At 43.8% G+C, this 12,049-nt stretch overlaps 1 protein-coding gene across 4 annotated transcripts in view; it reads right to left on the bottom strand.

Moving 5' to 3' along the window:
- Nucleotides 1-12,049, bottom strand: part of ehd3 (EH-domain containing 3) — a 41,838-nt gene that overhangs the window by 9,973 nt on the left and 19,816 nt on the right. For 2 of the 4 annotated variants that reach the window (XM_071370253.1, XM_071370254.1), the window contains one exon: nt 3,191-3,244. The exons of the other annotated variants lie outside the window; for them this stretch is intronic. In XM_071370253.1, coding sequence (XP_071226354.1) covers nt 3,191-3,244 — 54 coding nt within the window. The remainder of the gene's footprint in view (nt 1-3,190; nt 3,245-12,049) is intronic. 4 annotated transcript variants of the gene reach the window in all.

The following is a 12,049-nucleotide window of genomic DNA, read 5'->3' as shown; positions in this document are numbered from 1 at the left end:
ATTGGAGTGGGTCTAGGGTTTCTGGGATAATGATGTTGATATGAGCCATGACCAGTCTTTCAAAGCATTTCATGGCTACAGACGTGAGTGCTACGCGTCGGTAATAATTTAGGCAGGTTACCTTAGTGTTCTTGGGCACATGGACTATGGTGGTCTGCTTGAAACATGTTGGTATTACAGACTCAGACAGGGAGAGGTTGAAAATGTCAGTGAATACACTATTTGATACCATTCTATTGGTTCCGCTCCAGCCATTACCATGAGCCCGTCCTCCACAATTAACGTGCCATCAACCTCCTGTGCTTTACACTAAGTGGGTGACTGAACCACTTTACTCTCCTCCTGCCAGCAGCAGATAGATAGAGTGAAAGAGTTAGATAGTGAGAGAGAGAGACAGAGGTGTTTCAGCACAGATAAAGAGAATCCCCCAAATGATGGCTAATCTAATGGAGCAATTAGCTGTCTAATCTGAAGGCAGTGATCCCAGAAGTCAAGAGACAAAGAGAGCCGTCGGGGAAAAACAGATTTCACCCGCAGAGAAATGAAAATGTACTCTACTCTCTAGCTGGCAGCATATTTTCAGATGATGTTTTCAGTCCATATTTTCAGTCCATTCCCAAAGCATGTATTCCTAGTAAAGAAGGTAGCTAAGTCTCCCACTGACAAGATGTCAGTGGTAGACGTCAATAAGTATGACAGCTTATTTGAATGCCATTGAAATGACAGAGGAGTTCCCATTGGATGGTGAGGGTATTTCACTGTATCTTTGATTGGACTCCAGGTTAGCTGAGTCCTGACTCCAATTAGCTTTTGGAGAAGTCATTAGCCTAGGGGTTCACATACTTTTCCCAACCTACACTGTGAATGTTTACACAGTGTGTTCAATGAAGATGAAAACGTATAATTGTTTGCGTGTTATTAGTTTAAGCAGACTGTGTTTGTCTATTGTTGTGTCTTAGATGAAGATCAGATCAAATTTTATGACCAATTTATGCAGAAATCCAGGTAATTCTAAAGGGTTCACATACTTTTTCTTGCCACTGTACGTGCTATAGCATTATGAGGACAATACATGAACATACAGGTTATTGAGACAAATAAAGCATCTGTAAAGAACACACAATTGAGTTGAAAGAAGAGAGACAATTGAAAGGACTATGAAATACACTGAAAAAAACATAAACGTAACAATTTCAAAGATTCTACAGAATTACAGTTCATATGAGGAAATCAGTCAATTGAAATAAATTAGAATCGGGCCCTAATCTATGGATTTCAAATGACTGGGAATACAGATATGCATCGGTTGGTCACAGATACCTTAAAAAAAGGTAGGGGCGTGGATCAAAAAACCAGTGAGTATCTAATGTGACCACCATTTGCCTCACACATCACCTTTGCATAGAGTTAATCAGGCTGTTGATTGTGGCTTGTATAATGTATTCCCACTCCTCTTCAATGTCTGGGAAGAACTGGGACATTTTCAGCTTCCAGGAATTGTGTAGAGACCCTTAGACCCTTGGGACATGGGGCCGTGCATTATCAGGCTAATGGCGGCAGATGAATGGTACAACAATGGGCCTCAGGATCTCATCACGGTATCTCTGTGCATTCAAATTGCCATCGATAAAATGCAGTTGTGTTCGTTGTCCATAGCTTATGCCTGCCAATACCATAACCCCACCGCCACCATGGGCATTCTGTTCACAACATTGACATCAGCAAACCGCTCACCCACACGACGCTGTCTGCCATCTGCCCCATACAGTTGAAATTGAGATTAATTCCTGAAGAGTACACTTCTCCAGTGTGCCATTGGCCATCGAATGTGAGCATTTGCTTACTGAAGTCGGTTACGACGCTGAACTGCAGTCAGGTCAAGACCCTGGTGAGGACGATGAGAACGCAAATGAGCTTCCCTGAGATGGTTTCTGACAGTTTGTGCTGAAATTATTCGGTTGTGGAAACCCACAGCTGTCTGGATGGCTTGTTTCAGACGATCCCACACGTGAAGAAGCTAGATGTGAAGGGCTGGCGTGGTTACACGTGGTCTGCGGTTGTGAGGCCGGTTGGGCATACTGCCAAATTCTCTAAAACAACGTTGGAGGTGGCTTATGGTAGAGAAATAAACATTCAATTGCCTGAGAACAGCTCTGGTGGACATTCATGCAGTCAGCATGCCAGTTGCATGCTCCCTCAAAACTTCAGACATCTGTGAGATAAATAAGCTTTTTCAGCTCATGAAACATGGGACCAACACTTCACATGTTGTGCTTATATTTTTGTTCAGTGTAGAAAAAATACTAAGATGACCACCCAGGACTTTCAATTCAGGTTGATTGTTTGTGACACATCATAGACACAACAACACAACCTCCAACTGTGTTTTTGCAGAGACACTGAATATTTCAATATCAAGACACATATGCCTACCATCTATCACCTGCCTCCTGAAGCACCAAACAGCTCTTCTTCAATCTTTCCAACTCCAGGGGTGCTAGGCAGAGCTCCTCCTTACCTTGGAGCACTTACAGCAAAGGGGAAGAGTTCCACAGAATTCCCAGAATTGAAGACCGCACCAGAAGTTGGGATTAGTGTGTTAATGTTGTTCAAATCACAGGCATGGAATATGGCAGCCATGGATGTTATCCCATGCCGACACGGGGGATAGAGGCGCATAGGCCTCATCCCTGATGATTTGGCAGTTTCACTATGGGGCTTTATTGTTACCTGCGGTAGGGATGGACAATATATCTCTCTCACCTTTTCTTATGAGGTGGTGGTGTTTATTACCTATTTACTACTTCATACGCCTGTTCTAGTGTTTCTTTCGAGTTTATTGACTAGACTTACCCTAAAGATATTGTGGATCAACATTTACTGTAAGGGCTTAAAATGAACTAAACACTACATCTCAATGCTCCTTCGCCTCAGCAGGGACTTTGATACATATAGGCAGCCGCACAGGAGGTAAGAGACCATACGTGAATAATGGGCAGGACAATAAGAGCAGTGAAACTGGTTGGCAGGGATTATAAAACGATGTGGGAACAATAGAGGTTAATGTCAGGGAACCCAGTTATTTCATGGCAGGTCTGGCTTGACGCAGCACTGCAGAACCTCCATAGGGTTTATTGTGTAGTAGTATAGGCAAGCTGCATTGGTTAACACTGTGCTTTCACTACAATACCTCCATATGGGCATTTACGATACTCGCTATAGCCGGGTCCATGTTCATTTGCAGCTGTACATGGGGAGAGAGAGACACAAACAGAGGTGAAAATGAAATGAAGGGAAAGAAAATTGGGGTTCAGTGCTTCAAGTGGAGATGGAGACGTATGGGTGTACATTATGATAAACACAATACAGTCTAGTAATGCACCTCTCCAGTACTGAAACACAGTCAGGGTCCTGGTAGAATAGAAGGCTAAATGTTTAAAGACCTAGTGCAGTCAAAAATGAGATTTTCCTGTCTTTTATATACACTGCTCAAAAAAATAAAGGGAACACTAAAATAACACATCCTAGATCTGAATGAATGAAATGTTCTTATTAAATACTTTTTTCTTTACATAGTTGAATGTGCTGACAGCAAAATCACACAAAAATGATCAATGGAAATCAAATTTATCAACCCATGGAGGTCTGGATTTGGAGTCACACTCAAAATTAAAGTGGAAAACCACACTACAGGCTGATCCAACTTTGATGTAATGTCCTTAGAACAAGTCAAAATGAGGCTCAGTAGTGTGTGGCCTCCACGTGCCTGTATGACCTCCCTACAACGCCTGGGCATGCTCCTGAAGAGGTGGCGGATGGTCTCCTGAGGGATCTCCTCCCAGACCTGGACTAAAGCATCCGCCAACTCATGGACAGTCTGTGGTGCAACGTGGCGTTGGTGGATGGAGCGAGACATGATGTCCCAGATGTGCTCAATTGGATTCAGGTCTGGGGAACGGGCGGGCCAGTCCATAGCATCAATGCCTTCCTCTTGCAGGAACTGCTGACACACTCCAGCCACATGAGGTCTAGCATTGTCTTGCATTAGGAGGAACCCAGGGCCAACCGCACCAGCATATGGTCTCACAAGGGGTCTGAGGATCTCATCTCGGTACCTAATGGCAGTCAGGCTACCTCTGGCGAGCACATGGAGGGCTGTACGGCCCCCCAAAGAAATGCCACCCCACACCATGACTGACCCACCGCCAAACCGGTCATGCTGGAGGATGTTGCAGGCAGCAGAACGTTCTCCACAGCGTCTCCAGACTCTGTCATGTCTGTCACATGTGCGTGTGAACCTGCTTTCATCTGTGAAGAGCACAGGGCGCCAGTGGCGAATTTGCCAATCTTGGTGTTCTCTGGCAAATGCCAAACGCTCTGCACGGTGTTGGGCTGTAAGCACAACCCCCACCTGTGGACGTCGGGCCCTCATACCACCCTCATGGAGTCTGTTTCTGACCGTTTGAGCAGACACATGCACATTTGTGGCCTGCTGGAGGTCATTTTGCAGGGCTCTGGCAGTGCTCCTCCTTGCACAAAGGCGGAGGTAGCGGTCCTGCTGCTGGGTTGTTGCCCTCCTACGGCCTCCTCCACGTCTCCTGATGTACTGGCATGTCTCCTGGTAGCGCCTCCATGCTCTGGACACTACGCTGACAGACACAGCAAACCTTCTTGCCACAGCTCGCATTGATGTGCCATCCTGGATGAGCTGCACTACCTGAGCCACTTGTGTGGGTTGTAGACTCCGTCTCATGCTACCACTATTGTGAAAGCACCGCCAGCATTCAAAAGTGACCAAAACATCAGCCAGGAAGCATAGGAACTGAGAAGTGGTCTGTGGTCACCACCTGCAGAACCACTCCTTTATTGGGGGTGTCTTGCTAATTGCCTATAATTTCCACCTTTTGTCTATTCCATTTGCACAATAGCATGTGAAATTTATTGTCAATCAGTGTTGCTTCCTAAGTGGACAGTTTGATTTCACACAAGTGTGATTGACTTGGAGTTACATTGTGTTGTTTAAGTGTTCCCTTTATTTTTTTGAGCAGTGTATATATTTCCACACTATGATGGAATAATACTGTGAAATTGTGAAATTGATGCCCTTTTAGTGTAAGAGCTGTTTGAAAAGACCGCCTGAAATTTCTGCCTGTTTTGCTGGGATGTAGTTCTGGCCTGCCTGGTGACAGCACCAGGTGGTAAATTAGTTAATAGACCAATAAGAGAGTTTCAAACCTCTCTGCCAATAACAGCTAGTTTACAGTTTCCCCCTCCCCACTCAGACCACTTCCAGACAGATATTTCTCTTCATTTTTGACCATTTTGATTGAAAACATATTCTGTGGGGTTACCACAGCAACGAGAGAAACCAGAGCGGAGGGGAATGAGACAGAGATGGCAAATATATGCATACTCGTACCATTCACACTATAGGGCAAGCCTCAGACAGAGACCGTCAAGAACCATCACAGAAAATGTTAACTAATTAGCAACATTGCAAGTACTTACTACTTTTTATCATGTTAGCTAACCCTTCCCCTTACCCTTTAACCTAACTCCTACCCTAACCTTAACCCCTAACCCCAAGCCTAACTAATGTTGGCTACCTAGCTAACATTATAGCCACCTAGCCACAACAAATTGTAATTTGTAGCATATCATACATTTTGCAAATGTGTTACATATTTTACCAATTGCAATTCATAACATATTGTAAGAACTGCAAGTCTTAAAATATCATATGAATTGTAATTCGTAACATATCATACGAAATTGATGATGGACATCCACAAATTAATAGATATCATACGAAACTTAAGATATCATACTAATTGGAGTGTCCCAGATTTTATTTAATCTATGTTACATCTACCCTTGAGTCCAGTTGGCAAGGACAGGCTCCACACACACACAGTACACTCAAACACACACACACACACACACACACACACACACACACACACACACACACACACACACACACACACACACACACACACACACACACACACACACACACACACACACACACACACACACACAAACACAAACACACAGCTGTGCTGACTGTGAGTAAGGTAAATTTAGCCTTCCATTTATTTGCTATGGGAACACATTGGAGTGGGGGACTTTGTTCTACACATTGATTTTAAGTGGGTGAACAGCCATGGTAGAATAACGTTTTAATACATTACCATATTTGAAGTAGTTTAACTATAAATGAAGAGTGAAGACTATATGTAATCTATCAATATTGGAAGCATCATAAATGTGGACCTGCGTTAATAAAGAATTGTATACCTTGGCATGCAATAGTTAACAAACCTGGAGCCAATGTTCTGTATGCTCTGCTTCCTGATCAGATGGAAAGAGTGACTATGTTTTATAAGTTCCAAAGTCAATCCAAAGGTAACAAGTGTCAGAACTATGATATACCAAAACTCCCACATTCTTCACATCACTGACTTGGAACCGAACTGAACACATAATCAGCTAGCTCTATGACTTTGCCTACACTTGGGCTTTAGAAGCCATAGGGAGTGATTGGAATGGAATATCAGATTCAGGAATCTGTCATTTTCCACAGTTCAATGACAGTACAAAAGTAAGGGATAGTCTTCATGTCTTTCTTAGTGCTGTACTTCTGACTCCTTGGCCCTCAGAAGTTTAACTGTGTTACTGGTTGACATGGGAACTCAGTCTTGGCACTTGGCTGTGAAAACGCTCTGTAATCAGACAATAATCTACTTCGGGCAGGCATGCACCCTGTTGAAGATGACGATTGATTAACTTAAAAGGGTGGAAACCACTTAGTAAATAAATAAATTAAGAAGAGACTGTGCATCTCTTTGTTAGATTCAAATTCAGTAAGCTGAAAATGCATGATCAAATGGTTTATAAAGACTTCATAAACTCAGTTCACCTCATCAGGGGCGGCAGTTGCTCACTAACTGACTATCAATTAACTGACTATCAGTGACTGACATAACACAAGAAAAACTGATGACGCGCAAACAAATTTTGAAATTGCACCTTGTTTATTCTACTATTCTAACTCGCAACTGTAAGTTGAGTTCCTGAGAAAAAAAAAATACTGGAGATACATGGTTAAAAAGCTCCAAGTCATTTTCTGAATTACTCTTAACGAGCTTTTATTATACTGCTGTTTTCATTTTTTTTTACCAAAGGATAAAAACAACAGGGGGAGGTAGCATTCTCTAACGATGGCTGTCCATAAACAAACCAGCACTCCATTTCTCTATAACTACAAGGATATGGCACACAGTGTGTGGGCTTAGAGACTTTTTTATAATTGTCCCTTCTGGGCATCCTTACTGAGGTCATTATCCTGCCCATCTGCCAGGTAAGTCTGTGTTTTTAAGAAACCTGCTTCTCTCTCATCTCTCTATCCTATGGCTCAGTTCTAAGCATACACAGATGGTCACCCTCCTTGTACTCGTGCTGCCATGAAGGAGGAAGGTGTGCCATATCTCTGTTCAAAGTAATACAATTAATTATTGTGCCAACCCTCTTCAGTCCCCATACATGAGCACTTGTCCCTGGCCAACTGTCGTCAGGCCTCTGGGACTGAAGTAGTTAACAGAGATATGGCCTGTTTACTACTTAGCTACGACTGGTACTAAAGGGTAATACTTTTTGTGAGTTACTTGAAAGTATCAAGCAGTAATTGTCTCTCAACTTTAACCTGTTTCAAACCCACCACTCTTTCTTAAATGTTTGACACAAGCCATCTTATTCAGTTGATGATGACAACATAAACATGGTCATGAGTGATGTTATGTTAATTTGTCCACTTATCCAGGAATCCTAAGACAAAAACAAGCTGTGAAAAGTATCCTCAGGTCTGTCCACTACAGTGCTGTACGTAGGATCCTAAGCTGTACTACACGCATTATTCAGCCCCATTAATCCAACAGGCCCTGTCAGGCCAACACGCAGCGCAGTGGGAGAGGAGACAAAACAGCAGGAAGTACACGCAGACACACACACACAGGCATGTTTGACACTCACACACATGCACCTGTCTGCTCTAAAAGGATTACACTTGTTAAGCATCTTTTCAACACGACTACAACCCACATCTCCAAACCACATTAAGCCTACAGCGGGTCAGCTGTTTAACAGAAAGGTTTATATACCTGGTATAAACAATGTTCCTGGGCTTTAAAGTAGTCTCTACAGAGACAAACACTGAGGGCCTATCTTGCTATCTTGTAACACCCGATTGTAAAAGGCAAGTATTTCACAGTGCGACTCAACCTGGTGTGCAGTGTTAAGGCTCCTCACATGGCCAGGCAGCCATTCTCATTAGGAGTGCTAAATCTGAACATCCCACTAACACACTAACGAGAGGGAGAGAGCAGCCTGACCCAGAGCATGGGAGAGAGCACAGCTTGCCATGAACTACCATCCCACATACTGTAACACAGTGTGTTTGAGTGCTCGCGTGAGTGTGTGTGTGCACGTGAGTGACAAATAGAGAGAGAAGAGAGAGGGAGAGATAGAGCAAGAGAATGAGAGGGCAAGAGATAAGATTATAAGCGTCACACACAGCCATCCAGAGGGAGGCAGCAGTCCAGGGATTCCAGACCAGGGCTTCAGGCTGCAGGGCCGAGACACGGGCAGCTTTACACGCGAGACCGACAGGAATTGGCTAATGAGAGAGCAGGGCCTAAGGCCCAGCCTGCCCTAATGACTTCTCTGCTCCTAATGGGAATGTACAGGGGCAGGAAGACCACAGCCTTCCTTCACTGATGCTATGGATGGAACATTTAGACATCATCAGTGATGTAATATATTAATTTTATTGGGAGGAGAGCTTCTGATGTACAGTGTATGCCTAAACCTGGAAAAGAGCTGTGCTTCAAAGTTATACAACTCTCTGAGGGTGTTTTCACACTTGGTCTTTTTCAGATATTTTTTGTGAACTCAATGCGGTTCGCTTATTTTTTTATTCAGTGTGAACACGCCAAAGAACTCAGACCCTTCAAAAGATCCCTCGAAGTGTACCGAACTGAGACCATCTTGAGAGGTGGTCTGAGTTCGGTTCATTTGAATTCCGTGGTCCGGTGCCCTTTTTTAAGGCAATGTGAACACAAAGCTCCTGTCACGTTCTGACCATAGTTCTTGTGTGTTTTACTTGTTTTAGTGTTGGTCAGGACGTGAGCTGGGTGGGTTTGGTGTCTAGTTTGTCTGTTTCTATGTTTGGCCTAATATGGTTCTCAATCAGAGGCAGGTGTTTTGTGTTGTCTCTGATTGGGAATCATATTTAGGTGGCTTGTTTTGTGTTGGGGTTTGTGGGTGGTTGTCTTCTGTCTTTGTGTTCTGCACCAGATAGGACTGTCTCGGTTTTCACATTGATTGTTTTGTATTTTGTATAGTGATCACGTTATCGTCTCTTTGTTTATTAAACATGTTGAACACTAGCCGCGCTGCATTTTGGTCCTCTCCTTCACCAACGGAAGAAAACCGTTACAGCTCCCCAGGTTCACTTGTCATTATCCCCGCACTACAGACTAGACTACCGCAACACCATTTCCCCTGCCATAACCACTCACATTGGTGCCACTAAATCGAGAAGATGATGATGTGCAGGTTTGTGGAAATTCTTTGGGGGGGATATTGATAAGCGATTGTCAAGGATGCACAGAAATTCCAAAATATGTGTGGAGTTTTGTACTGACACGAATTTCTGATTATTTTCTTGCAATATGTGATCTAGTAGCTAAGAAAGCTTCATACGCTGTTTATTCGATTATGAATAGTGTGAGAAGACAAAGACATTTGGTGAGAATCACAACATAGGGTACAAAATCAAGGTCCGTGCAATCCAGAATCCTTGGGACGTCACAACTCTGACGGTACCCCATTGAAGTTGTCATTTAAAATGGTTACGGTAAGGGTTAAGGTTAAGGTAAGGGTAGGGGTTACAGTTAGGGTTAGGATTTAGCATAGGGACGTCCCAAATATCCCGGATAGCACGATCCTTCCTTTCTAAAGATAGCAATGTGAATGCAAAGAGAACCGAGTTATATCGCTTTTTAAATCACAGAGTTCACTTTAAAGAGGACTGAGATTGGTTCTTTTAAAGAGGACTACCGTATATGTGAAAACACCCGGAGATCCCCAGGAAACTCAAACTGAGTCCAAGAGTAAATTTTATGAATACCCACTATAACACACATGAGAGTGGTTTTTAGGGGCCACTTGGTTAACATCGGCTTTGAGACACGCTCACTTCCTGTTATGAATGCTTTAGGGGCATGAAAGGTACAAGTGCATCACCAATGACAACCGGGCCAAATTATAGGGAGAATACGTAGACAAACAAGCAGTAACCTGCAATCACAGGCTTTTGATGATGCCAAGTTAGAGTCCCTATACTTTAACTCTAGAATCTAGATACGCGACCAGCAGTGTGAATTTGCAAGTTCATGTATGCACAATTTTGTGCCTCTGGTCTAATAAAATGGGAATTACTTGACTATACAAAGTAAGATCCTCAGCATATTAGTCATTCAAGCATTACCAGCAGTCCCAAAACACTGATTGATTTTACTAGTAAATGCTAAGCTTTACATTTGAATACACATTCAATGACAACATAGGCCTACTCTGCATAAACTGCTGCATACAATTTGGCTCCATAAGCTCTTTTGAGTTTGGTTGTGGCAAAAATGATGTTACACAGTTTACTGGACTTTTGTGCTTATGTGACGACGTTGGAGTCACTCTGTATGTAGGGGCTCTGGTTCTGACTACTCCATGTTTCCTGTGTATAGCTCTAAAGCTGGGTTCTCTCTCTGCTTCCTCTCTCCTCTCTGCTCCCCTGAATCAGCCCTAATCCGACTGGACCGTGAGCTCACCAAACACATAGCCACAGACACACAAGCCACCACACCACTGCACCACACACACACACACCGGCAGCCCAAAGGAAAGTGCTGACGGCCAGGGTGGGCCGTGCTGGGTGATTACTGTGGGCTATCGGGTGGGTGATGGACTTTTGCTGAATGTGGAATGAAGTAACTAACCATGCACAAAACAAACAGGAGGACACGGACCCCCGCAGAGATTGGCTGGCTGATCTCAGGGGGAGATTACAACCTAGTTGAGCCTGATGCAAACACAGAGGCACACATCTATCTGCCACACCACATGTCCTATAGACTTGGCTTCAGTAGAGTATACAGTGGTGAGGTAAGGTTTTATGGGTCTCAGACAGTTTATAGAGAAGAGAAGAAGAGCACAGCACAGTGTGATATGGTAGAATACAGTAGAAGAGTAGAGGTGTAGCGGTGTAGCGGTAAGGTGAGATGAGAGCTAAGGTACAGTAGAAGAGAAGAGGTGTAGCGGTAAGGTGAGATGAGAGCTAAGGTACAGTAGAAGAGAAGAGGTGTAGCGGTAAGGTGAGATGAGATGAGCGCTAAGGTACAGTAGAAGAGTAGAGGTGTAGCGGTGTAGCGGTAAGGTGAGATGAGATATAAGGTACAGTAGAAGAGTAGAGGTGTAGCGGTAAGGTGAGATGAGATATAAGGTACAGTAGAAGAGTAGAGGTGTAGCGGTAAGGTGAGATGAGATATAAGGTACAGTAGAAGAGTAGAGGTGTAGCGGTAAGGTGAGATGAGAGCTAAGGTACAGTAGAAGAGTAGAGGTGTAGCAGTAAGGTGAGATGAGATGAGAGCTAAGGTACAGTAGAAGAGTAGAGGTGTAGCGGTAAGGTGAGATGAGAGCTAAGGTACAGTAGAAGAGTAGAGGTGTAGCGGTAAGGTGAGATGAGATGAGAGCTAAGGTACAGTAGAAGAGTAGAGGTGTAGCGGTATGGTGAGATGAGATGAGAGCTAAGGTACAGTAGAAGAGTAGAGGTGTAGCGGTAAGGTGAGATGAGAGCTAAGGTACAGTAGAAGAGTAGAGGTGTAGCGGTAAGGTGAGATGAGAGCTAAGGTACAGTAGGGTAGGAGTTCTCAGCAGGTAGGTATCAGCTGGAGGTAACCCTGACCCTGTGGTGAGGAGTGAGACTGGACTGGTT

The sequence above is a fragment of the Salvelinus alpinus genome, chromosome 27 (assembly GCF_045679555.1).
Source record: "Salvelinus alpinus chromosome 27, SLU_Salpinus.1, whole genome shotgun sequence".
NCBI lineage: Eukaryota > Metazoa > Chordata > Actinopteri > Salmoniformes > Salmonidae > Salvelinus > Salvelinus alpinus.
The sequence above is the reverse complement of the archived record's forward strand: the minus strand, read 5'-3'. Positions and strand labels throughout refer to the sequence as shown.